Source organism: Jaculus jaculus, chromosome X (assembly GCF_020740685.1).
Source record: "Jaculus jaculus isolate mJacJac1 chromosome X, mJacJac1.mat.Y.cur, whole genome shotgun sequence".
NCBI lineage: Eukaryota > Metazoa > Chordata > Mammalia > Rodentia > Dipodidae > Jaculus > Jaculus jaculus.
Window position 1 is genome coordinate 94084002 of NC_059125.1, and position 25705 is coordinate 94109706.

Genomic DNA, 25705 nt, shown 5'->3' on the forward strand with positions numbered 1-25705 from the left:
TTTGAAGCTTCGGTCCATAGCTTATTTATTCTTTTTTTAACATGTTTCTTTTTTTTTATTTATTTATTTGAGAGCAACAGACACAGAGAGAAAGACAGAGGGAGAGAGAGAGAATGGGCGCGCCAGGGCTTCCAGCCTCTGCAAACGAACTCCAGACACATGCGCCCCCTTGTGCATCTGGCTAACGTGGGACCTGGGGAACCGAGCCTCGAACCGGGGTCCTTAGGCTTCACAGGCAAGCGCTTAACCGCTAAGCCATCTCTCCAGCCCTAGCTTATTTATTCTGATCCCCCTGAACCACCTTATACAACAGCCTCCATTTATTTCCTTCCCACCTTCCTGACCTAACAGTTAACTCCTTCTTATGCCTTAAAATAGACCAATGCTCACCTCTATCCAGCTGCTTTCTTTTACTGGCCTCCTCCTAGAATTCACTGGGAATACCCTATAACTTTTGGTACTTTATTGCTATATGGTGCTGCACTGTTTTCTGATTGTCTGAGTCTCCTTTCTCTGTTCTACTAGATATAAAATCTCTGAGAGCTGCATGCAAACTTATAAGATCAATAATCACACATTTGTTATTCAACATCGCATCCCTGATGCTTGCCTTACTGAAGCTGAGCAGCAAAGATTCCCTGTACTCACACAACTGTAATTGGGAACATTTTGTTTGATGCATGCTTCTACCATTCCATGAAGGCAATGATTTTTGTCTGTTCTGTTCACTGAACTGTTTTAAGTATCTAGAACCAGGTGCAATGGGTATTTGCTAAATTCATTCTAGATTAAGATGTCAAGGATTGTGCCTGTCTTGTTCAGCACAGTGTCCATTATCCTTGACACAGGAGAAGTTGATGAATTTACAGGATGAATGAGGCAAAAATTGTATCTTGTACTTTCATAGGCAATTGTCACACCTTTAAACTAAGGGTAATTAGTCAATGCACATATGTAATTGGTTTGTAAATGAGACATTCATGCTTGGTACTGAACTATGTATTGTTGTAAGCCTAATGTTTTAATTGGTGATCAAGAAGAGGTTACTAATTTGTTTATATACACAGTAGGTAAATACCTTTCTATAGCAATAACTTTTTCCATCTACAACCACTAATTTTTGAAACATGATCTTACTATATGTCCTAGGGTTATCCTAGAACTTTATAAGCATCCCAGGCTCTCCTGAAACTCACAGTCTTCCTGCCTCAGCCTCCCCAAGAGATGGGAGCCTGAACCACTTAATTAGCTTCGCAGGAAAGCCAGTCTAGGCACATATTCTCTCAATTCTTACATGGGAAATTAGCCTTGATTCTATAGACAAGAAGTGTTTGGTAAAGCAGAAGTGTAGCTCAGTGGTAGAGTGCTTGTCTGGTATGTGAAAAGCCATGGGTTTGATTCCTAAAACTTCATACACACACACACACACACACACACACACACACACAGAGAGAGAGAGAGAGAGAGAGAGAGAGAGAGAGAGAGAGAGAGAGAGAGAGAGTTATTTTTCAAACAACACAATTTTATCAGAAACTGAAGTCCAGAGAAGTTAGATCATTGATAAGAGGATTCAAAGTGTGTCTAACCCTATACTATATATGTGACAAGGCAACTTGGAGTTTGAGACAATCAAGAAAGCACTGGAGAAACCTCTACGGAATGTTAATCTCAGCTACACTCTTTCCTTCTTCTTGAAGTTGGGGAAATTATTTTTCACTCCACCCTGATATCATGCTGAGTCACAGAAAGTAATGTTCTTCAGTGAGATGTATCTCTGGAAGCCCTTCAGCCAGCCTCTGTTAGTCATCACTACACTCATGGGCTTGAGGCCAGTGCCATTCACACTTCCCCTGTTCTGCAGCAGACAGACTGAAGTTCTCTAACCCTTCTGATTCATTCTCTCCCAATTCTCTAAAACCTTTCTCTCATGGAGGAACGACTATAGCTTGCGGGGATAATATAGCTTTAAGGCAAATATTGGCAGATGCAAAAATCCTAACATCTGGACAGTGTTAACAGAATCCCGGAGGGAGGCCCGGACAAACCAGAAGCCACTCGTTCTAGGAATGTTAAAGTAGAAGTGTTTTTTTCCCCCCGACTGATGAGAGGAGCAGAGAGGAAGGAGAAAGAGAAGGAGAAAGAAACAAAAATAAAAAAATAAGGTAAGATTAATCCCTCAAACTATAATGTTCCATTCCAAAGCTATGGAGGGGTAAAGAGACCCAGGACTTGGATAACATGGCTGGAGGTGGAAAAGGACAAGATACACTTTTATGAAATTAGATCATATGCTGTTTTCATTTGTAATGTGACCTGGCTACAGATATATGTTCTCACTACTTTCTCAGACTACAGCAAAAGATGACTTTCTCTGGTTAGTCAAATTTTCAGTCTGAGACTGGGGAAGAGGTGGGCAGGGAATAGTTCAAAGATTCAGAGTAGGGGGTCTGAAAAGGGAAAACCTTTGTTCTATAATAAATACACTGTATAAAGGTGTGGGCTAGTCACTAATATCTACCTTTTTCTTCCTGCCTCTTGTTTTACTCTCTTCTTTTATTGTGTTTTGGTGCTTTAGTTCACCTCCTTTCTTTAGCTCTGTCAGAGTATCCTCTCCATAGATTTTCACTTTCCTTACCTCTCTCCCTCTCACTTTTCTATATACCTTACTTAATAGCCACTGTCTCTAGATAGAAGCTAAAGCCACAAAGTGAAGTGGTGCATACCTTTAACTATAGCACTCAGGAGGCAGAGGTTCTTTTAAGAGGATCATTGTGAATTCAAGGCCAGCCTGATACTAATTCCAGGAGAGACTGGGCTAGAGAGAGACCATACCTCAACGCCCCCCCCCGCCAAGAAAATCTAAATCCAAGTAGTGATGAATTGGAAAACAAATTTTTTAGGATGTTCCATGTCCCTTTAATGATGCTAGCCAGAATCTGTCATCTATTTTTTGTCTCCATTTCTGAGACTGGCTTCTTTTCTGAGAATGGCATTTCATGGAAAACATGTGGGTGAATGAGTGCTTGCTGAAAGGTCTGGTGGCTAGTTTATACCAATAGGCAGCACATTTTAATACTGTCATTTATGAAGTATTTGTCCACTAGCAATCACTAAAAGCTCTCATCCCATTAGAGTGGAGACAAGAGGAGAAATGAGAGCCTACTGACTCTTTTCATGGGCCTCAGTAGATCATCCCCAAACCCTTCTGGCTTCCTGCTGACTTAGCAGGGAAAAACTGGAAGTTTAGGCTGGATTTGGAAGCTAGAAGCCACATTCAAACCACTAAGATTCAAAACCCAGAGCGGGGAATATAGTCAAGGTATAGCTACTGCTTGGAAAATTAGAGGAAACAAACACCCTGTCCTGTCCAGTAAAAAATTTAGTAATGACAATGTCAGCACATACTGATTACTTTTCTATGTGGAATGAGAAGATATATTATAGGAGGTAGATATTATCATTTCCATTTTATAGATGAGGTAACAGGCTCCAAGGAGCTAGGTAATTTGTTCAAGGCTCCATAGGTATTCAGTGACAAAATTGGATTTATTTCCAGATCTGTGTAACTACAGAGTTCAAGATCTTGTACTATATATGGTCACATTTTCCCTGATTTGTGATTAGGAAATGTTAGTGAAGTGGACAGTATCATTAACTAGTAGCCTTTATATTGTCAGATTCTATTTTAGTTCTGTGTGAATTTATGGTAGCCTTTTCCTGGCCTTGAAACCTCAATGAACCTTCCTTATAACTTGGACCATAGAACATCAATGACGTATCTCACCAGGGTCTGTTGAAGATTACTTGTTTAATGTACTGCACCTACCACTAGGAGGAAAGAGGGTAGACCACAGATAACAAAGAAGTTATGCTATTTTATAAAATAGGAGGTGTTTATGAGTTAGATAATTCAATGGGCATTCATTAATGTTAAAATCCTTCCTCCCTACAGATTCCATATTTCTGTTTCTTCTCATTTTTGGAAATTCATAGTTGACAGACATTTGAAACTCATTTCCCTTCACCCTGATACTTCTAGCAACACAAACTTATTCTTGTCTCCTGAAACTTGCATGTCAAGGATGACTGTTCAACTAACTCAAAGAAGTGTGCTTTCTCTGCTGCTTTTCCTAACTCCAGCAGTGATACCAACATGGTATGCAGGTAAGTCCCAGGGGCTGTTGTCCATTAAGTCCAGGGAGGGTGGGGCCTAGACCAAGACTCAGAAGATGGAAGAATTAGGTTACAATGAGAGATCCCTATCTTAGGCCTAGAGGAAAACAGACATATGATTATAAGTGAGGCCAAATATTATGACAGGCTACCAGAGGAGGCCCATAAGGCACTCTATAAAGAACTGTTTGATAATAAGCTTTGCCAACACAAAATTAGCTTCCTAAAAACCATTTTTGTCTCATTTTGTTTTCTGTCTCACACATGATAGCCAATTGCTCTATCACCCCAGCCTATTGAAAACTGTTCTGTGAGAAGTTTTTTATGAGTCAATCCTTTATTCTTTTCTCAGTCAAATACCCTGTTCACACCCAAAGGTAGATCTCCGACCATATATCTGTTTTGGAAAAAAATAAGGGAGACAAACAATCTATTCACAGGGAATAAGAATCTATCATCGTTTTTTCACCCTTCCTCTTTCTCTTCCAGACCTGATTTATAAGACTCATATAGTCCCTTTCAGTCAAAGCTGTTAATGGCAATAATAATCACATTCTCTTAATCAGGAAGCCCCCTATTTCTTCTGGCTTGTTCCTTATTTCAGAAAGGATTCAGCTTTCTGGAGTTCTAAATATTGATCTCACCCTTCACCCCTAGAGACATAGGGAGTCAACAAGACTGGTTTCAGTGAGGAGGAGAGGGGGAGGGATGAGGAAAGGAAAATGAGCTGGCATACAGAGGTTTTTGACGCCCTCCCCCCGTCCCCCGCTGGCATCTCAAGGGCTAAGAATATTCTGTGGCCTGTAGTGTCTGCCCTCAAAGGAGCTGAAGAGAGTGAGAGAGTAAGAATGAGACAGACCCAACCAATGGGGTTAGGAAAATATCCAGAGATGAGTAAATAACAAACTGCTCCCATCACAGTCACTGCAGCTAAAATTTTCCACATACCCTTAGCTCCTGGTGGAGGCCTTTGGCAATACCTCTGTTTATCTGGAGCAGCTGCATCCAGCTTTCAAACAAATATGCAAACTCCTTCCCCTCTTTGGCTTAACCTGGCTTTGTAGGGGGCCAAGCATAAGGGTTGACATTGAGATGAAGAAATTCAAATCAAGCCCTTGGCAGAGCACACACTGCTTTGGGTTAAAAGAGCCCCAAGTCTTCAGGAGATAAATATGCAGCTGTCCTCCCCAGCCACCCACTGGCTTCAGTTAAAATACAAAAGACCAAAATCCAGTTAAAGACTAAAACAATGGACATTAAAAGTTCCAAAACACAATTTTGAACATCTATATGAATCCTTGTTGTGTACAAAGGCCTTTAGTTTTCCAAGAACAAAAGTCTGAATGCTGGACTTCTACAGACAAGGCATTAGGGGGAAAAAAAAAAAACTTAGCTTTATTTGAGGGTCTCAGAGAACCTCTCAAAATATCTTATTTTTATTTATTTGAGAGAGGGAAAGACAGAGAGAAAGAGAGAAAATGGGTGTGCCAGGGCTTCCAGGCACTGCAAATGAACTCCAGATGCATGCACCACCTTGGGCGTCTGACTTACGTGGGTCCTGGGGAATCAAACCGAGGTCCTTTGGCTTTGCAGGCAAATGTTTTAACTGCTAAGCCATCTCTTCAGCCCCCCACTTCTTTATGAATCACCACTGTTCATGAGGAGTCCAGTCTACTGAAGCCTCTAACAGCCCTGCAAGCCTTCTTAATAGGATATGTAATGAGGGCTTGAGAGATGGCTTAGTGGTTAAGTGCTTGCTTGTGAAGCCTAAGGACCCTGGTTTGAGGCTTGATTCCCCAGAACTCATGTAAGTCAGAAGCATAAGGAGGCACATGCGTCTGGAGTTCATTTGCAGTGGCTGGAGGCCCTGGTGCACCCATTCATTCTCTCTCTCTCTCTCTCTCTCTCTCTCTCTCTTTCTCCGTTACTCTCAAATAAATAAATAAATAATGAATAAAATATTTTTAAAAACCAGGATATGTAATGAGATATATTTGTAGTTCCTATGTTTCTCCCCTATATTGCTAGATAGAGTGCTAGTCTGTGTCCATTCACTATTCAACAGATAATATTGGCCTATTCCAGGAGATTGTGTGTATTTGTCACTCTAAGCCAAACATTAATGTGGATCTTAAAATAATCTTCAAATATCAATTACATTTCCAACCATACCTTTCTTTAAGCATGAGACTTAGAGGGTCTGATTTGGCTGTGGCAGTTGGGGGAACCCAGTAACAGACCACACAGTAATCAAGCACTGCATGATGCCAAGGAATTTGGAAATGCTGTCCAAGCCTTAATCCCTAGTTCTGAAGAGGGACAAACAGATAGATGGATTGATACAGAGTGGACTTTCCAGTTTCATTCTTTTATCCCACTATATGCATAAAATACTCAGAAGCAGGCAAAGAGGAGGCCTGGAAAGTTTTAAAGTGGTTAAGTAGCCCAAACCCATTCCTGGCATAAAAGAAACCAGGCACTGGTCTAGCTATATCCACACCCTGGTAGAGACTGTAATTATGTGATTGAGCATTCCCCTCAGTTATCCCACATCCCCTATAATTCTGGAGTGATATAAAATGCATGGTGGCCTCTGGTCTTCCCACCCCAACACCCTCCCCATGCAAAGTAAAAATGCTAGATTGCAAGAAATTTTTTGGTTGTATCTCTGCTGGGCATAGTCAAAAGCTTTCTACTACCACTTCCGTGTGGTTGTCTGAGCCTAGTACATAGGGCTGAAATAAATCTGGCCTGAGATGTCCTTTCTGCTAGTTACTATTGGGAGACCTTAGAAAACTCCTTTCATTCCTCTGAGTCAGTTTCTGCATCTGTACATTGGAGAGTGTGAATAGTCTACCCCAGTGAGATGCTGTGGTGACATAATGAGATAACACATGTTTTACATAGAGTAAGAGCTAAGTGATGTTAGCACTCATTGTTTTCCATACACATTCCTGTTTTCTCTAGTGGTAAACAGCTGTTTGTTCCCTCCTGAGCATTTCTTCACCAGCTAGCTCTGTCATAAGTGTGGGAAGACCCAATACTTCAGAGAATCAAATACATCTGGTCTCCTGTTTACAGGAGCTGTGAGGCATGGAAGCTAACACTAAACTGAAACAGCTGACAAGAATTCTGAGCCTCACAAAGGAACCTCCCACATAGGAAAAGAGCAAGGGTGATGAGATCTAAGAAGAAATGAAGGGAAATGATGGAAAATGAAAAAAAAATGAGCTCTTTCCTCTGGAATGAAGGCAAACCAACAAGGACATGATTTCATAAGGCAAACTTTCAATTTGATTCATCTCCTTGTACACCAAGTTGAACTGGTTTCCAAACCAGCCCCTACCCCCACCACATGCACAACACACCCACATGCACACACAATCCTAGCCTGGGCCCTGGGGAAGGGAGGCACTTCATCATTTTGCCCTCCGTTCCACCCTGTACTGCAGGGGGCCCTGTGCCTCTGCACAGAGAAAAGGACATGAGCTTGTGGTCTGGATGTTTACACAGGCCAAAGGGCTCCAGCACTGAAGCCCAGCCCTGTCCTGGAAGCTCACCCACTCCTGGAAATGGAGAATTGTCTTCAGACTCCAGCAAAGCTAACTTCTCTATTCCTTTACGAATGTAGAGCTCAGGAAGCCTGGAAGAAGGATTTCCGGAAACTTTGCTCCGGAAAGGACTAAGTTGTTTTCCAATTAGTTTGCGCTCATGACTGATTTCCTGCTGTCTGGTGGAACACATTGTTTAGTCTCTCAGACAGCCGCAGGCCTGCCTCCACCAGGGACTGGGCCACTTAACTGGATGGAAGGAGATAGATGAGGAATGTTCTCTAGCTCAGCAGCGCATTGCTAAAGCTCCCCCTGATCAGAACAGGAAATTGATATAAAGGACTCTGGGGATGGGGTCTCAATGGCTCAGTGTGAGTGTGGTAGAGCATTTTGCCTGCCATACTAGAAGCCCAAGGTTCAATTCCTGGCACTGAAAGAAAACAAAATTAATCTAACTTCTTTTTCCTCTGAGCCAGAACAAAGCACTCATGAGAATATTCTCATTACCCCTTGCCTTTTAAGCCAACCATCTCTGCCTTGGCATACCAATGCTAGCAACAGCAATTAGATACCAACTATGTACATGTCCTGTGGGCTAGTGAGAGTCTGAAATACTGTTTCTGAGGTACTATTATTTCCTCATACCTAGGGCAGAAGTTCATCCCCAGAGCTTGGTCATCAACGTCTCATCAACACTCACAGGTTACACCAAGGGAATTTGTCACTTATTATAGTTCAGATTGACAAAATTGATAGGTGGTCATGAAGTTCCATTATTTTTCTGCTGAAAGGTGTCTTTTAGTGCTACCAGTGAGACCTCATCTTGCCCCTGCAAGTTTTCTTGTTATGTGCTAATATGTTCAAGTTCACCCACAAGTCACTTTGCTTGACCTCCCATGGAGTGCCAGGTCCTCAAAAAAGATAGGGGCAGGAGTGCTGGGAAGGGCTTGCTTGAGGAACTAATACATCATCTTGATATTATCATTTTCATTCTAGGCTCAGGCTACTATCCAGATGAAAGCCACAATGAAGTATATACAGAAGAGGTTCCATGGACGCGCACCCTAGACTATCGAGGTAATCCTTATTGTTTCTCAGGCTCAGGAAAGCTTTTTTCTTTTTTCTTAAGCTTTTTATTCTGGTCTAGACATGTCCAAACTTTTCAAATTGTGATACAGTGTTGTCATCTAGAAAGTTCATGCTTCAGAACCACACAACTGAATTTCAAAAAAATGCATTAGAGCTGGAGAGCTGGCTTAGTAGTTACGGCATTTGCCTGCAAAGCCAAAGGATGGCAGTTTGATTCTCCAGTACCCACGTAAGCCAGATGCACAAGAGGGTACATGCATTTGAAGTTCTTTTGCAGTGGCAGGAGGCTCTGGCACACCCATTCTCTCTCTCTCTCTCTCTCTCTCTCTCTCTACCTCTTTCTCTCTCTCAAATAAGTAAATAAATAAATAATATTTTAAATGCATTAAACACCTCATTTTAAGTAAGTTTAAGAATTATTTTAGAGAAAGCAAGAGAAAGAAGTGGAGCTCCAGGGCCTCAGCCACTGAGATCAAACTCCAGATGCTTGCGCCTCCTAATGGACATGTGCAACTTTGCCCTTGCCTCACATTTGTGGGTCCTTAGGCTTCTCAGGCAAACACCTTCACCACTAAGCCATCTCTCCAGCCCAAGATTTTTTTTTAAAGTATTTTATTTTTATTTATTTGAGAGAGAGGGAGAGAGAGAGAAAGAAGCAGGTAGAGAGAGAATGGGCACGCCACGGCCTCTAGCCTCTGCAAACAAACTCCAAATGCATGCACCACCTTGTGAATCTGGCTTATGTGGGTCCTGGGGAATCAAACCTGGGTCCTTTGGATTTACAGGAAAGTGCCTTACATACTAAGCCATCTACCCAGCCCAGTTTAAGATTTTATATTGGGCTGTATTTGCAGCTATCCTCCGCAGCATGCAGCCAGCCCAGAGTCCCAGGATAGACACTCTAAGCAGGCCTTTCCTTGAAAGATTCTCATCAATGCCTGGCCCATATGTGCCAAAATTGCATCACCCAGGAAATCATAAGAGACTGATTTTCTTTGTTTTTGTTTTTGTTTTTGCTTTTGCTTTGTTTTGTTTCTGGAAAAATGCTCATCCACTGACCTATACTTCAGTCCCTCTTGTTTTGTGTTCTTCTTTGAGACAAGTTGTCTCTATGTAGTCCAAGAATGCTTTGAACTCCTGCCTCATCCATCTCAGTACTGGGATTGTGGTACTGCCCAGTAGGTGGGCTATAATTTCTAATCATGAACCTGGTGACTGGCTTGCTTTGTAGCGTACCTCCCTAGCCTGAAGGTTATCAATCTAATATTAGTCATTAAGTATCATCGGAGTACCCCCTCAATGCCCAATCCTGTGCAAGGTCAGCCAGCCTGAGATGATGCAAAGCCAAAGAACAGGGTTTTGATCCTCACGTCAAGGAATTTGAATTTTGTTTGGGTGAAAGCAGGATAAAATTAGCACATGTAGGGCAAGTAAATGTGAAAGTCTGTGGTAAGAGGTAAATGCAATAGGAATTTAAGACCAAGAACTGGGAAAAAAAAAGTCATGGAAGATGAAATTTAGGCTAAGCCTTGAATGATTACTGGAATTTGGAGAGCTAGAAAGGGGGGAGGGCATTTGTCAAAGCAGATGATCAAAGATGTGTGGGTAAACAGAAACCTATTACACTAAGGAGCTAAGAAAAAAACAAGCATCAACCTGACTGGAAGGGAAGGAATGTTGAGGAAGTAGCAGAGGATGAAGTTGAATGTAAAGGGTTAGATCAAAGTAGGAAATGATGTAGGGATCCTTCCAAGGAGAAGCAGAAAGAATGCTGAATAGTGTTTCCTGAATTGAAAGGAAAGATAGACCTGATTATGTCTAATATCCCTCCAATTTTTAAGTCTTCTGTTTCTATGCTTTGCAAGCCACAAAGAAGAGTATAGCTGTTGTACAAGAAGCTATCAGGAGTCATCACATGCTTTTGCCCAGGGGAGTGACACTAGAGAAGGTAATTTCAGTACATTAAAGCCTGGTTATCTTGTTCAAAATTAGTAATTGGAAGGAGTAGAGCCTGAGTCAAGGAGACTCTCCACTAACCAGTTACAACAATATTAGCTACAAATGTTTGCATGTAGTGGCAATGAAAGGAAGAATAAGGATGTATCCCAGTGGGGCTGAAGATGAGGCTCAGTAGTACAGTGCATGTCTAATATGCACAAGGCCCGGCGATTGATCCACAGCACTACAATAAAAGTATGCACCCCAGAGATTCATCCTTCAAAGAAGGAGCTGACAAAATTAGGTACAGATTAAACATATCATGAAAACTTGACATCTGAAAGCATTCAGTATAAATTGTTTGAAAAACTATACAACCCTTCTCAAAAAAAAAAAAAAGAGTTTAGGGGCAGGAGAGATGGCTGAGTGGTTAAAGGTGCCTGCTTGCCAAGCCTTATGGCACTGGTTTGACTCCCCAGTACCCATTTTAAAAGCCAAATACACAAAGTGGTGTATGTGTCTGGAGTTCATTTGTAGTGGCAAGAGGCCCTAGCATGCCCATTCTCTCTCCCTCCCTCTTTCTCTCTCTCCTTGCAAATAATAAGTATAATATTTTTAAAAAAACGTAAGCCAAGGCTGGAGAGATGACTTACCTGTTAAGATGCTTGTGTGTGAAGCCTAATGACCCATTTTGATTTCTTTCTAAATCCCACATAAGCCACACATATAGTGAGGCAATTGAAAGGTTGCACATGCCCATTAGGTGGTACAAGCATATGAAGTTTGATTGCAGTGGCTGAAGCCCTGGTGCACTAATTATTTATCTCTTTCTCTCTCTCCCTCTCCCTCTCCTGCCCGCTCTCTCTAAAATAAAAGAGAAAGAAAAAAAAAAGCCAGAGTTTAAAGAGAAACCTGACTTAATAAAGATACCCAAGGAAAAATATGGAGAAGCTGTGTGGTTCTCCAGCTTGGTAGATGATGGGCTTTACAAATTAGAAGGCCAAGGTCACGTCCTTAGAGGATATTGTTGGATATGAGTAGGAGCAAAATCATCAAGAGAAATATCAGACCATGATAACTTGGGGCATGTGACCATCAGAAAGGATATGGTCTATCATGTTACAAAAGCAACAGAATAAAATTTAGGAAAACAAAAAGTGTAATAGATCAACTATATTCAAATATTACAGGGAGATCAAAATTTATGGAAGCTATAAACATTTTATTTAGTGAGAAGGTAACTAGTTTTCATAGAGAAATTGTCAGAGCTTTGCGTTCTTCTGTGTGCCTCTATAGGTATCCTTTTATTTTGTTCTTTCACTCCTGATGGTGAATACCCCCTGCTACTGTTTCTAAACTCCCTACAGTCTTTGTCTCAGCCATTCATAGATCTCTAGCTAAAACACCACCTCTTGAAGACTACAGTTGTCTCCCAAAGATGAAATCACATGGCCTTGAGCATTAGTCTCAGTCTCCCCAGTCTCTGCAACAGCAATAAGCACACCCTTTTATCTTTGCCCCTATCCCTTGGGTTCCATGATATTTTACTACTCTAGTCACAAATGAAGTGGGTATGTGAGGTGGGTTATCAAGTATTAACTAGAGAGAGAACAAAAACTTTGGGAAATGTTGACCTGTCTGGAGTGAGTGGAGTACATCACTAATGATGCCTAAAACAAAATTCTTTATTCTTTCTTGAAAAAAGGGTCTACCACCTGACCTCCTTACAGTGATCCTCTTAGTTAATCAGATTTCAAAGTTCTGCAGTGTCACCTCTAATACTCTCCATCACCTTTAATAGCCCTCTTTTTTCATCATTTCTCACCAGTAATTACCACAATCTGTAAGTTCTTTATTAATCCATGGCATTAAAATTCTTACTATTTTACAATGGCTAATGGTAGTTCTCTCCTAATTTGATTCCCTGACTCAGATTTTTAGATCCTTTAAATGTAGTGGCTCTGTGCGTTAGCCAGAGTGTTCAAATGTTCATTCCCAAGCTCCCTTGGCCCAAGTTGAGCTTTCCCTCAGTTATTTGTTCTTCACTGAGTACTTATTGAGTGCCTATTATGTCCCTTTTAAAAAGTTAATAGGTGGGTTTTGTTGGTATGTTTGTTTGGTTTTGGCCTAGACCACTCATTTGGGCTTCACTGTGTACTTGTTTTTATTGGTCTACTGTTAATTGCACTCAACAAAATTATCATTTAACAAAGGAGCCATGGATCTTACTTGTACAGAACTATGTAAAAGTAGATGCTGACTACTGGCATCCTGGGAACATAAACAAAATTGTTAGGAAAATGTAAGTGGAGAAAATAAATAATAATAAATAGCAGTAAAAAGAGAAAGTGTTTTTTTTTTTTTTTTTTTTTAGAGCTAGGGATTAAACCCAGGTCCTCATGCATGCTAGGCAAGGGCTCCACCACCAAGCCACACTACCAGACCCAGAAGTTTCTTGTGAAGGATCTGTATCCGAATGATTACTATTAACCTCCTTCATCAGTTATTGTGTGTGTGTGTGTGTGTGTGTGTGAGAGAGAGAGAGAGAGAGAGAGAGAGAGACATGTGCATGGTATATATTGATCTACATGTAAATGTACATGCCCCATGTGCTGTCCTCTATCACTCTTCTGATTTATTTCCTTGAAATAAAGTCACTGAACCCGATGCTTGCTGGCTGACCAGCAAGCTCTAGGGAATTTTCCTGTCTTTCAAACCCTCAGGACTGGGGTTACAGACATACATGTCCATGCCCATCTTTTTTACATGGATGCTGAGGAATCAAATTCAGGTCCTCATGCTTTCACTCCTCCTGAGCCATTCCCCAGCCCCATTCATCAGTTAGTTTTAAATTAGCAAAAAGGCATTAAGAAAATTATAAGTCACATAGCAGCCTTTGGCCTTGGTGTCTAGTGTCCTAGAACTTGTTCTCCGGGCCTAAAACAGAGTAAATGAGGGTGTCAATGATTTGTAGAAAGGAGTGGCCAGGAAAAGTACAACTTGACCTCCCAGCCACCTTATAAAGCCTTTGTGACTTCATAATCATTTTCTCTGAAACTGGAACATTTAAGAACTTCTTGCAATTTGGAGACAATATCTCCAAATGGCAGTTTTGTGTCAACCGAGTGGTTCAAACCCAGACATTTATTTATAGGACATCATTCCTGGGACTAGAAATTTTCACATGCAATTTCATTACATTCAAACCACAGTCATATGAAAGTAGTTTATTACCTCCCATTTCACAGATGAGGAAACTAAATTCAGGGAAGTTATATTTAGAATATCAGATCCTAGAAGTAATGATGCAAGGAACTAAACCTAGGTCTGTCTGAGTATAAAATCATGCTCATTCTATCTATTTCATTAAAAATGTAACCCATGGGCTGGAGAGATGGGTTAGCGGTTAAGTGCTTGCCTGTGAAGCCTAAGGACCCCGGTTCGAGGCTCGATTCCCCAGGACCCACGTTAGCCAGATGCACAAGGGGCACATGTGTCTGGAGTTTGTTTGCAGTGGCTGGAGGCCCTGGTGTGCCCATTCTCTCGTTTCTCTCCCTATATGCCTCTTTCTCTCTCTGTCACTATCAAATAAATAAATAAAAATTTAAAAAATGTAACCCATGGCATTGAAAAAGATAAAAAGAAGAACTAACAAATAAAAAGGATATCATTATTTTATACCAACTACCCATGCAGTTAGGTACAATTTTTGCAAGTCTTGCATTTTCTGGTATTCCCTTATCATGAAACCTACGTGGAGTCACTTCCTTCTTTGTATGCTGAGCAGCTAAGCATCTGACTCACAGCTTGCTTCAGTCCTAAACCAACTAGTCCATGCCAGGGTTATCTAAAGATAACCACAGAAAAAAGTCCTTCCAACCCTGTCCTTACACTGTTTTCCTTGCATTCCTTGTATTCATTGACTGAGAAAACACTTGTTACGTTCCAGTCACCATACTAAGTATATTATCAGTGTTATTTTATTTAAATAAATTACATGTATGCTATGTCATGATAAATAAAGATCTCTAAAGTACAACAAGCACTGTATATTAAAAGTAATTTTCGCTAGGTGTGGTGATACACGCCTTTAATCCCAGCACTCAGGCAGCAGAGTTCAAGGCCAGCCTGAGACTACAGAATGAGGTCCAGGTCAGCCTGGGCTAGAGTGAGACCCTACCTCGAAAAAAAAAAAAATCAGTAATTATCAGATGGGGGAGGTATTGTCCAGTGACAAAAAAGTAAAGCAGTGATGGGAAAACAATGATAAGCAAAATATGCTGCTGTACATGTAAAACAGCAAATAAGTACACAAAAGTTCACAACATGTGTATAAAGAAACTGTTAACAGTGGATCTTTGGGAGTAGAATAAATGATGTTAGACATGTGGAGAGGATAAGGAGTACAGATTTTACTATGTAACTTTATAATTTGGGGATCTTGAACAACGGGAATATTTTTCTTCAAAGAGGACAATATGTACTTCAAAATGGCAGCTACTGTGACAGATTTTGTGCTTAGAAAGAATGTGGAGTTTAGAACAATACTTGACTCAATCCTGTCCCTGACACTTACCTCTTTAGGGATGCTGGGAAGTTACTTCTTCATCTTCAAAATAAGGATAAACACTCCCTATTTTACTGTTGGAAGAAACAGATGAGATGATAAATGTTTAAAAAAGAAGTATGGGACTGGAGAGCTGGCTCAGCAGTTAAAGGCACTTACTTGCAAAAGCCTGACGGCCTGGGTTCAATTTTCCAGTACCCACGTGAAGCTAAATGCAAAACATGGCACATGTGCCTGTAGTTCGTTTGCAATGGCATTAAGCCCTGGAATGCCAATCATCATTCATTCATTCTCTCTCTCTCCTTCTAAATAAATAAATATAATTTTATTGAATGAAAGAAGTATGTAGCATGGTACTTGGACATAGCATTTAATGCTGAGTAACATATTTCCCAGCACAAATTTGCGCCATTCAGTCTTTAACTGCATGCTTAGTATTTTCTGCCACTGGCATTCTTTGGATACAGTTATTCAGACAGTCATGAATCTCTTTAACTGCATTGTTACTTCTCCTGTGATTCTTGATCTCATTAACATCACTGGCATGAAAAACACTGTGACATACCTCACTTAATTCCTCATAATGTACCTACCATCTCCCTTGTTCGACCAGTTTGATGGCCCTACCCAAAACATAAATGAGGTCAGTCTGGAATTGCTTGTTCTTTTTTTTCAAATTTGTCTCCTCCCTTTTTTCTTAGTATGTATTAATTATACAAAATAATGAGTTTCTTTTTGTTATGTTTTCATGCATGTATGTAATGGATTTTGATCATGTTCAATCCCCCATTACCCTCTCTTGTCCCCTATCACTTCTGCTGATCCCTTTCCTCTTCACAACCATTCTCCTTCTACTATGAGGTCTTTTATTGTGTCTCACCAAGTTTATTTAGGATTGCTTGCAGGGCCATGGGTTGGGAGGGTGTAATTTACCAGAGTATGAGTGATTTACCAGTGGATATACCACTGATGATAATGTCTCTCCCTCCTCCAGCAACTATTAACCACCAATAGGTCCCCAGAGAAGGGTGGGTTTCATGAGCCTCTCCTTGTAGTAACTGTCATCTGCCTATAAATTCTCAGGAGGGAGGGTGCTTGGGATTGCTTCTAGAGATCATCTTCTGTTTATGAGCCTTACTTTTTAAATGTCCTAGAACACTATGCTGTCAGTGCTGCCACTGTCACAGGGTATAATGCCTATAACCTACCTTCTCCTTCATTCAAACATTTAGTTAGGGGCGGGAGAGATGGCTCAGTGGCTAAGGTGCTTACCTGCGAGGTATACAAATCCAGGTTTGATTCCCCAATCAATACCCATGTAAGCCAGATACACATGATAACACATGCATCTGGAGTTTGCTTGCAGTGGCTACAAGCCCTGCTGTGCCCATTCTCTGTCTGTCTGTCTCTCTCTCTCTCTCTCTCTCTCTCTCTCTCTCTCTCTCTCTCTCTCTCTCTCTGTGTGTGTGTGTGTGTGTGTGTGTGTGTGTGTGTGAGAGAGAGAGAGAGAGAAATAAATATAAATTTAAAAGTTGAGCTTATGCTTTTGCCCTTCACCAGTCTTTCAACCTTTATGCCAGAATTCCTCTGGACCAGCAAATTAGAATTTACTTCCAGTAGTTGGGCCTCTATTACTGCCTTTGCATCAATCCTGAGCTTTGTCATTCTTGCTTCCTCTACCAGTTTCAATATGATGTGGATTTTCCTTGACAGAATATAGGAGAGAAATAGAACAAAAGTGATATTTGACGTTCCAGCCTCTCAAGTAAGGTCTGGTGATATGTGATTTGGCCTTACAATCACCAAATATGCAACTGTAGTGCCTAAAAGATGCTCTGTAATTTGGAGATGGTGTCTCCAGATGGCAGACCTGTCACTGCCATAGGCTTGAAACGAATGCTAAAAGCCCCAAGTGTGGTATTGGTTGAAGAATGTTTTTCTCACTGTTATCTGTCTTCATTCTCCAGATGCATGCAAGCAGAGGCCCTAGCGTTTCTTTGTGCCTTTAGCTTCTGATATAATATGCTTTGAGTTAAAGTTACCCACAACCCTATATTTTGTCCTTAGATTTTAGGAATCAAATCAGCTTACATGGGATTTTAGCCTTCCCAACCTTAGCTAGGCAAACAGAACTGTGTCATGCTGTGCAAGGACACTTTGTTTCCAAATATCCCTTCAAATCTGAGCCAGTTGAAGGTAGGAATGGTAATGCATACTTGTAATTCCAGCACTCAAGAGAATTAGACTGTAAGAATATGAGTTCAAGGCCAGCTGAGCTATATAGTGAGACACAATCTCAAAACAACAGGACTGGAGAGATGGTTTAGTGGTTAAAGCACTTGCCTGTGAAGCCTAAGAACTCATGTTTGAATCTCCAGGTCCCACATAAACCAGAATCAGTGATGTAAGCATGCAATGTCGTATATGTGCACAAGGAGCACACACATCTGGAGTTCTTTTGCAGCAGCTGAAGGCCCTGGCACACCCACTGTCTCTGTCTTTGTCTCCCCCACTTCAAATAAACAAAAAAATATTTTGAAGCAGTTGGAGTCATTTATTTTGGGTCACCAATAAGGCATCTTTATAATATAATAGCATTGTGACCTCGTGTGTTCAGTACTGAACTGGGATTTAATTTTCACTCCTAAGCAGCCTTCTTTGATGGTGCATTTCCTTTCCTGCAAAGCCTAATGACCCATGTTCAACTCTCCAGATCCCACATAAGCCAGATGCACAAAGGTGAGGCAAGTGCAAGGTCTCACATGCCCACTAGGTGGTGCAAGCATCTGGAATTTGATTTCAGTGTCTGAGGCCCCGGTACACCAATTCTTTCTCTCTCTCTCTCTCTCTCTCTCTCTCTCTCTCTCTCTCTCTCTCTCTCACTTTCTCACTTGCTCTAAAACAGGAATAAATAAATGGAGTCCTACAGTAGGTAAGGTTTTGAGTCTAGCTTCCCTAACACCCAAATATATATTTCAGATGCATGTATATTTGTACATGTATCAGCACAAAATTCTTATATATGAATAAAGCAATTAGTTCAGCCATTAGCCCACAGACATTGTTTCCTGATTTTGACAATTATGAATAGAGCTACTTTAAAAACACTGTGCAGGATTCTGCGTGGCCCAGGTTTTCATTTCACTTAGGTAAATACCTTGAGGATCTATCCAGTTGGTACTCAATAAATGCTGGCACCATCTCAGGGTTTCAAAAAGTCCAAACTAAAGCATTGAACTGTAGGGCTTAAACACATGACCCCTGAGATTGAGTCTCATGCTATACCAACAGATCTAGCCGGACATACTTGGGAAATACCTTGAAGTAGGATTGCAGAGCATGTGTTTCTTTACAAAAAGTATGCTATTACTTTTACCAAAAAACACACATTTTATTTTAAAGATTTTTATTTGTTTGGAAGGAGAGAGAGAATGGGTATGTTATGGTCTCTTGGCACTACAAACAAACTACAGATGCATGTGGCAGTTTGTGCATCTGGCTTTATGTTGGTACTGGAGAACTGAAGTAAGACCATCAGATTTTGCAAGCAAAAACCTTTAACTGCCAAGCCATCTCTCCAGCCCCAGAAACTATTTTCTAAAGTGGCTATGTTTTTGCATTTTTGCCACCAATGTATGAGTGTTCTGGAATATTTCCTTCATCTGCTCCAGAATTTGGTATTATCATTTTTTAAAAGTAGACATTCTAGGGATGGGGAAATGGTTCAGCAGTTAAGAGCTGTTTCCAGGCAAGCATGAGAGCCTGAGAGAACCAGAGAAGGCCTGAAACCTCCAGAGTTCAATTCCCCAGCAACCTTGTAAATAGCTGGATGTGGCCACACACATCCATAACCCTAGTCCTGCTAGGGGTTAGGGGCAGAGACCAGAGAATTGCTGGGATTGCTGACAGGAGTAGGGAAATAAACTGGCAGCTCTAGGATTGGGAGATGGTTCAGTGTTTAAAGATATTTGCTTGCAAAGCCTACTAGCCTGGATTCAATTCCTCAGCCACCCATACCCATGTAAAGCCAGATGGGTGGGTGTTTGTTTGCATGAGATCCTGGCTTGCTCATACACACACACAGGCAAACATACACACACATGCAAATAAATAATTTTTTAAAGGTGACCCTGGGTGGAATCACAGCTTTAGCCTCAAAGAAACAAGCACATGAACAAAAAGAGGAGGACAGCTGAAATTCTCCTCTGGCCTCCACACACATACACATAGGGCATGTGCATCTGCACACACATGTGCATTCACTACCCATACACACAACACACACTTTACACACAGGCGTATTTACATGCTAATTTTTATTAATTAGTTTTAATGTTTTTTTTATTTCTTTGCAAGTTAAGAGAGATAGAAGAGAGAGAGGGGAGAGAGAGAATGGACACACTAGGCCCTCCAGCCACTGCAAACAAATTCCAGATGCATGTGTTACTGCATCCAGGTTTACATGGGTACTGCTGAGGTATCTCTCCAGCCCCCATTTTTTTTTTAATTTTTATTAACATTTTCCATGGTTATAAAAAAAAATCCCATTTTCTTTCTCATGCAGAAGCCCAATCATCTGTAATCCAGCCCCCAATTTTTTTAAAAATTATTTATTTATTTGAGAGCAACAGACAGAGAGAGAAAGAGGCAGATAGAGAGAAAGAGAGAGAATGGGCGCGCCAGGGCCTCCAGCCACTGCAAACGAACTCCAGATGCCTGCGCCCCCTTGTGCATCTGGCTAACGTGGGTCCTAGGGAATCGAGCCTCAAACCAGGGTCTTCAGGCTTCACAGACAAGTGCTTAACCGCTAAGCCATCTCTCCAGCCCCCCAATTTTTAAAATAGATATCCTGATAGCATCTCATTGTGGTTGTATTTTACTTTTATTTAATGATTAATGATGCTGCACAAATGAAAAGACTTTTCATGTGTTTATTTACTATCAGATTCTCTTTGGTAATATGTCTATCTCTTCATATCTTTTGCCTGCATTTTACCAGGATGCTTTTTTTTCTGTAGAGTTTCAAAAGTTGTTTCTGTAGTCTAGGTACTAGTCCTTTGCAGAATATATGATTTAAAGTATTTTCTCCCAGTTTGTGCCCTATCTTTGATCTCTTTTGTAGAGCAAAATTTTTATTCTTGAACCAGCCTGATTTATTGATTTTTTTAAATGAATTTTTGCTCTTAGTATCATGTGTAAGACCTCTTTGCCTATAGCTAGGTCCCAGAGATTTTCTTTCTTTTAAAATAAAAGTTTGATATTTTTGTTGTAAATGTAGCATCCATTTAGAGGTAACTTTTATGTATGGTGTGATGCTTACGTTGTGTTTATTTTCTTTTTTGCTGTTGTCATCTTCTTCCTTTTTCATTTTGCATATGAAAGTATAATTGCTCCAGTGCTGTTTGTTTGAAAATCTATCTTTCATCCATTGAATCATTTTTGTACCTTTGTCCAATATCATTTTGGCATGCTTATGTGGGTCTCTTTCTGGAGTCATTAAGCTGTTCCATTGATTTATGTGTCTTCCCTTCTGCCAACACCACACTGCTTTGTTCACTGTACTGCTAGTTTAGCTTTTTTTTCTATCCCGATAGTCCCTCGATGGTGTTATACATTAAATATCCAGGATGGAGAAGCCACATGCTATTCACCAAGGGGAAGAAATTATCATAGCAGTCTAGGCACACGTTGTGAGCTTTCCTGTGACCGAGGATTTCGATTGATTGGGCAGAGGTCGGTGCAATGCTTACCAAGCCGGCGATGGTCTGGAACTGCCTACTGCAGACGTAAGTTGTATATGTTTATATCCTGATCTGTGTATAAGAGATCCCAACCATCTGGCCACTGACAGTATAAACCTAAAAGTGTTACTATACCCTTCTTTCAGAAGCAAGTTGGGAATTTTCCACAGGACCCCAACAAAGCCTTTCTTCACCTAACATCATGGTTTATTTTTCTCTCCCAGTGGTTACTGCCCAAGCAATATAGGCATTTAATTTAAGTAGCAGCCAGTCCTTCTGACTCAAGGAAGCCAGGAATGTGTGTAGGAGGATAAGGCTTGGCCTTGAGGACTGATGTGGGCCTGGGCCTTCTGGAGCTTCCAAGGATGTGTTTCAGACTCTTTCCTACTTGCGGTCAAGTACCATACTTTTTAGCCTGCAGCCTTAGAAGACCTTTCCAGTGAACTAATAAAGCATTGGCTATTTTTCATTTTCTCCTGAAAGTAAAAACAAAATGTCCCTACACCTGTTTAAGTACAATATGAGGATACTAACACACATCCTAAATCATATCTTCCTTTATCACCAAATACTTACCTCTTATTCAAACTCAGCAGCCTACCTTCTTTTAGCAGCTGCATTTTGTCTATCCATATGTTCATTACCAATTAAAGTACATCCACATATGGAGACCTCTGTATTGGCTGCTTGAAGAGCTGATACAGCTCCTTGGGTTGCTTATGGGATAGAAACACAGCTTATGCACGTGCATATCAAATACCTTGATGAAAATGTGCAGAGCATTCAGAAAGAAATGAGGTCAGTCAGAAAAGAGGGTGTGTGGAGGAGAGAAGAACCTAAATACCCAGAAAGAAGGAAATCATCACAACCTTCTAGTGGACTATACTTAAGTTGTTTTTGACTTACACTCTCTCATTTCCAAAATGACTTTTAATCGTCCTGCCAAAATTGGAATATCTAAAGCTATGAATTATAAATAAATATAAAACTAGTGAAAATAGTGGAGACATAAATGTTTCCAGGTTCCTAGAATGATTTGATGTTTAGCTTGACCTTCCTCATGACACATACAAGGGCAAACACTTTGCTACCATTTTCATTGTTATATAATACTAAGCAAACAAATTCCTCTAAAGAGACAAATCTTTTCTCCTGGCTCCGATTTCAGGGAGGTCATTTTTGCATGTGTCTTTCTTAACAGATACATGAAAGCAGAAAGTTAATAACTTTCAAGTCTGGTTTGGCTAAGAAGTAAAATGAACATAACTTGTATATAATTATTTTTTAGATTTTATTTTTATTTTTTTATTTATTAGAGACAGAGAGAGGGAGAGAGAGAGTGAGAATGGGCTTTCCAGTGCCTCCAGCCACTGCAAATGAACTCCAGATGTGTGTACCACCATGTGCATCTGGCTTATGTGGGACCTGGAGAATAGAACCAGGGTCCTTAGGCTTCACAGGCATGTGCCTTAACCGCTAAGCCATCTCTCCAGCCCATTGCATATAATTTTTATTCAAAGCTCCAACAAGTGGATCTTATGCAGGATTAGAACTTAGACAAAGAAAGGGAGTGTGGGACCTACTTCTCTCAAGTATAAGTTATCTCAAATATGACTATTGCAAGTACAGTCTCATAATGAAATCTTGGGTGACAGTTTCAGGCACATGCACTGTATAAAGCCTAAGTATTTCTCCATTATTAAATACCAGCGCACTTGGCCATCCAGAAGCTGTCCTGACTTGTCACCTGGACAGGAAGTCAGCTTTCTGTGGCATGTAAGTGAGCCTCATCTAAGAAGTGTCCATACAAGCTCCAAAACTGTACTCATAAGGAGGCTTAAACATGTTCAAGGACATAAAACATCTGAAGAACACATGGCATCTGAAGAGGAAGAAACAAAAACTAACCACTGATGTGGCTCCACCAGGTGTGTTCAACCAGCAGCCCATGAGCCACGATATCTGTCTGTGGCCAAAGATAGCTATGAATGCAGCTGTTGCAGTCAGGTTTGCATTGTTGTCAGAAATTGAAAAAAAAATTTATTATGGCTTACAGACTCGAGTGGAAGCTCCATGATGTCAGGGAAAACAATGTCATGAGCAGAGGGTGGACATCACCCCCTAGCCAACATGTAGAATCACTGAGGAGATAAATCTGTGGACATGTCAGGAGGGAGTTTCTAGACTATGTTACTTGAGTTGGAAAGACTCACCCTTAGTTTGAGCAACACCATTTCATGGGCTGGAGTCCTAGAATGAATAAAAATGAGAAATAAAGCTTAGCACTAGTGTTCAACCCTTCCTGCTTCCTGACTGTGGATCAACTGTGATCAGCTGCTCTGTGCTCCTGCCACCATGCCTTCCCTGCCATGATGCGCTGTATTCCCTCACATTATGAGCCAGAAATAAATCCTTTCTCTCCTAAGTTGCTTTTTTAAATGTAGTTTTCCACAGAAATGAGAGAAGTAACGAACATGCTGGGGGGCACTTAGGTACAAAAATGTAAGGGCAGTTGGGTTCAAGGTTCTGTATACTCTGCTCACCAATATGATTCTCTTTGTGCTAAATGCCCAGGCATCATCTCCCAATAGTCCCACTGGCTACTGAACTTGCCACTTGGTTCTCTCATAGAGATGAGGTGCCATGTGCTGCCATTCATCACTAGTGGCACCTACACCTGCACAAATGGAGTGCTTCTTGACTCCCGCTGTGATTACAGCTGTTCCAGTGGCTACCACCTAGAAGGTGACCGTAGCCGAATCTGCATGGAAGATGGGCGATGGAGTGGAGGCGAGCCTGTATGTGTAGGTAAATGCTGCTTGCTCCCAGTTACCCTGCCACAAAAAGCTATTCTTATATTAGCCCACAAAAGATTTAGACTTCTAATTGTAGAAGACCTCCCTGTTTACTATACAAGTAACACCATGGGTGTATGATTATTTGCTCTGGAATCAGGCTTCTTTCCTTCTTTCCCAAGTTTTCTAGATAAATGTAAACTTTTACCTACCCATTATTGTGTGGTAGTCCCTTAGTGGGTTCCCTCCAGGGAAAACAAGGACCTACAAATCAGCACTTGATTTTTGATCTTGGCAGACATAGATCCCCCCAAGATCCGTTGTCCACACTCACGTGAGAAGATGGCAGAGCCAGAGAAACTGACTGCTCGAGTATACTGGGACCCACCCTTGGTGAAAGATTCTGCTGATGGTACCATCACTAGGTGAGCTTGAAGAACACAAGTCCCTTGTGGTCCCCAGCAGCTTCTCCCAGTCCCTCAGACTGCTCACACTTGAATTGCAAAGGCTGAGCCTGAAATGATATTGGGCCTCAGACCTCAATTCTAATGATCTTTTTCCTCAGTTGCTCAGTAGCTCCTTCATCATGTCCCATGCAGGGTGACACTTCGGGGACCAGAGCCTGGCTCTCATTTTCCTGAAGGAGAGCATGTGATTCGTTATACTGCCTATGACCAAGCCTACAACCGGGCCAGCTGCAAGTTCATTGTAAAAGTACAAGGTCAGAAAGCGTTCTGTAGCTCCCACATCATTTATTATTCTTGCTTAGCCCAGACCTTGTAGAGGACCACCACAACCCTCTCCTTTCTATGTCCTACACATATGGAACACATTTATTCTGGGCCAAATAGACTCATTAAGGAAGTGTTGCAGTTAGCTTTTCATTCCTGAGACATTCCTCAAACCAGGCACAGCTTATAGGAGGAACTGGTTTATATCAGGCTTACAGAGTCCAGGAGAACACCATCAATGGCAGAAGGAGGTAGCTCCCATTCACAGATGTAAGCCGAGACAGCAACAGCCAGCATCACAAGCAAGCAGGAATAGCTAGAGCTCAAACTTTCTTCTCCAAACCTTTGGGCTACAATGAAGATCTCCCCCCAAACACACCCTAGGACTGGACATAAAACCCTGCAGCAGGAATCTACCTGCTAGGAGATGAAGTTGCAAGCTCAATTTTAATAAAATGCCTGAGTCTGTTGGTCCATATATTCAGAGTAGCACATTCAAACTAAACAAATGAAGTCTATATTACACATGTTATAGAAATCTTGGCACTCCAGAAAGACTTTCTCTTTCCCCTAAGTCCAGATAAATTCACAAAGATACTCTATATTAATTTCTTTTCTTGGCCTTCAAAAGGATCCAATCTAATCTATCTTTGTTCTCATTCACTGCAAAGCAGATGGTGTTGGTTGCCTGTTTTTTTTCCCTCTTTCCTTTGTATCACATTATTTTGTTTTGCCATTCTCATTTTTAAAATTTATTCCATGCATGTGAGTATGTGTGATGTGTGTGCATATGTATATTCTTTTAGACACAGTTGTTTATGAGTGAATGTGCACATGTGTGGAGGGCCAAGGTTGACATTTGGTGTTTTACTTGATCACTTTCTACCTTATTTACTGAGAGGCATAACGAAGCTCTAACGTGAGATCCTCTCTGACAGTGAGACGCTGCCCAGTTCTGAAACCACCACAGCATGGTTACATCACCTGCACCTCAGCTGGGGACAACTATGGTGCCACTTGTGAATATCACTGTGATGGTGGTTATGAGCGACAAGGCACATCATCCCGGGTCTGCCAGTCTAGTCGTCAGTGGTCAGGATCACCACCTATCTGTACTCGT

General features: G+C 41.1%; 1 protein-coding gene across 1 annotated transcript in view; it reads left to right on the top strand.

The window, feature by feature from the left end:
• The first annotated feature begins 1886 nt into the window (after positions 1-1886).
• Positions 1887-25705, top strand: part of Srpx2 (sushi repeat containing protein X-linked 2) — a 28625-nt gene continuing 4806 nt past the window's right edge. The window contains exons 1-8 of the mRNA XM_004668795.3: positions 1887-2162; positions 3953-4164; positions 8721-8801; positions 20913-21104; positions 23691-23867; positions 24153-24279; positions 24454-24575; positions 25524-25703. Coding sequence (XP_004668852.1) covers positions 4074-4164; positions 8721-8801; positions 20913-21104; positions 23691-23867; positions 24153-24279; positions 24454-24575; positions 25524-25703 — 970 coding nt within the window. The 5' untranslated portion in view covers positions 1887-2162; positions 3953-4073. The remainder of the gene's footprint in view (positions 2163-3952; positions 4165-8720; positions 8802-20912; positions 21105-23690; positions 23868-24152; positions 24280-24453; positions 24576-25523; positions 25704-25705) is intronic.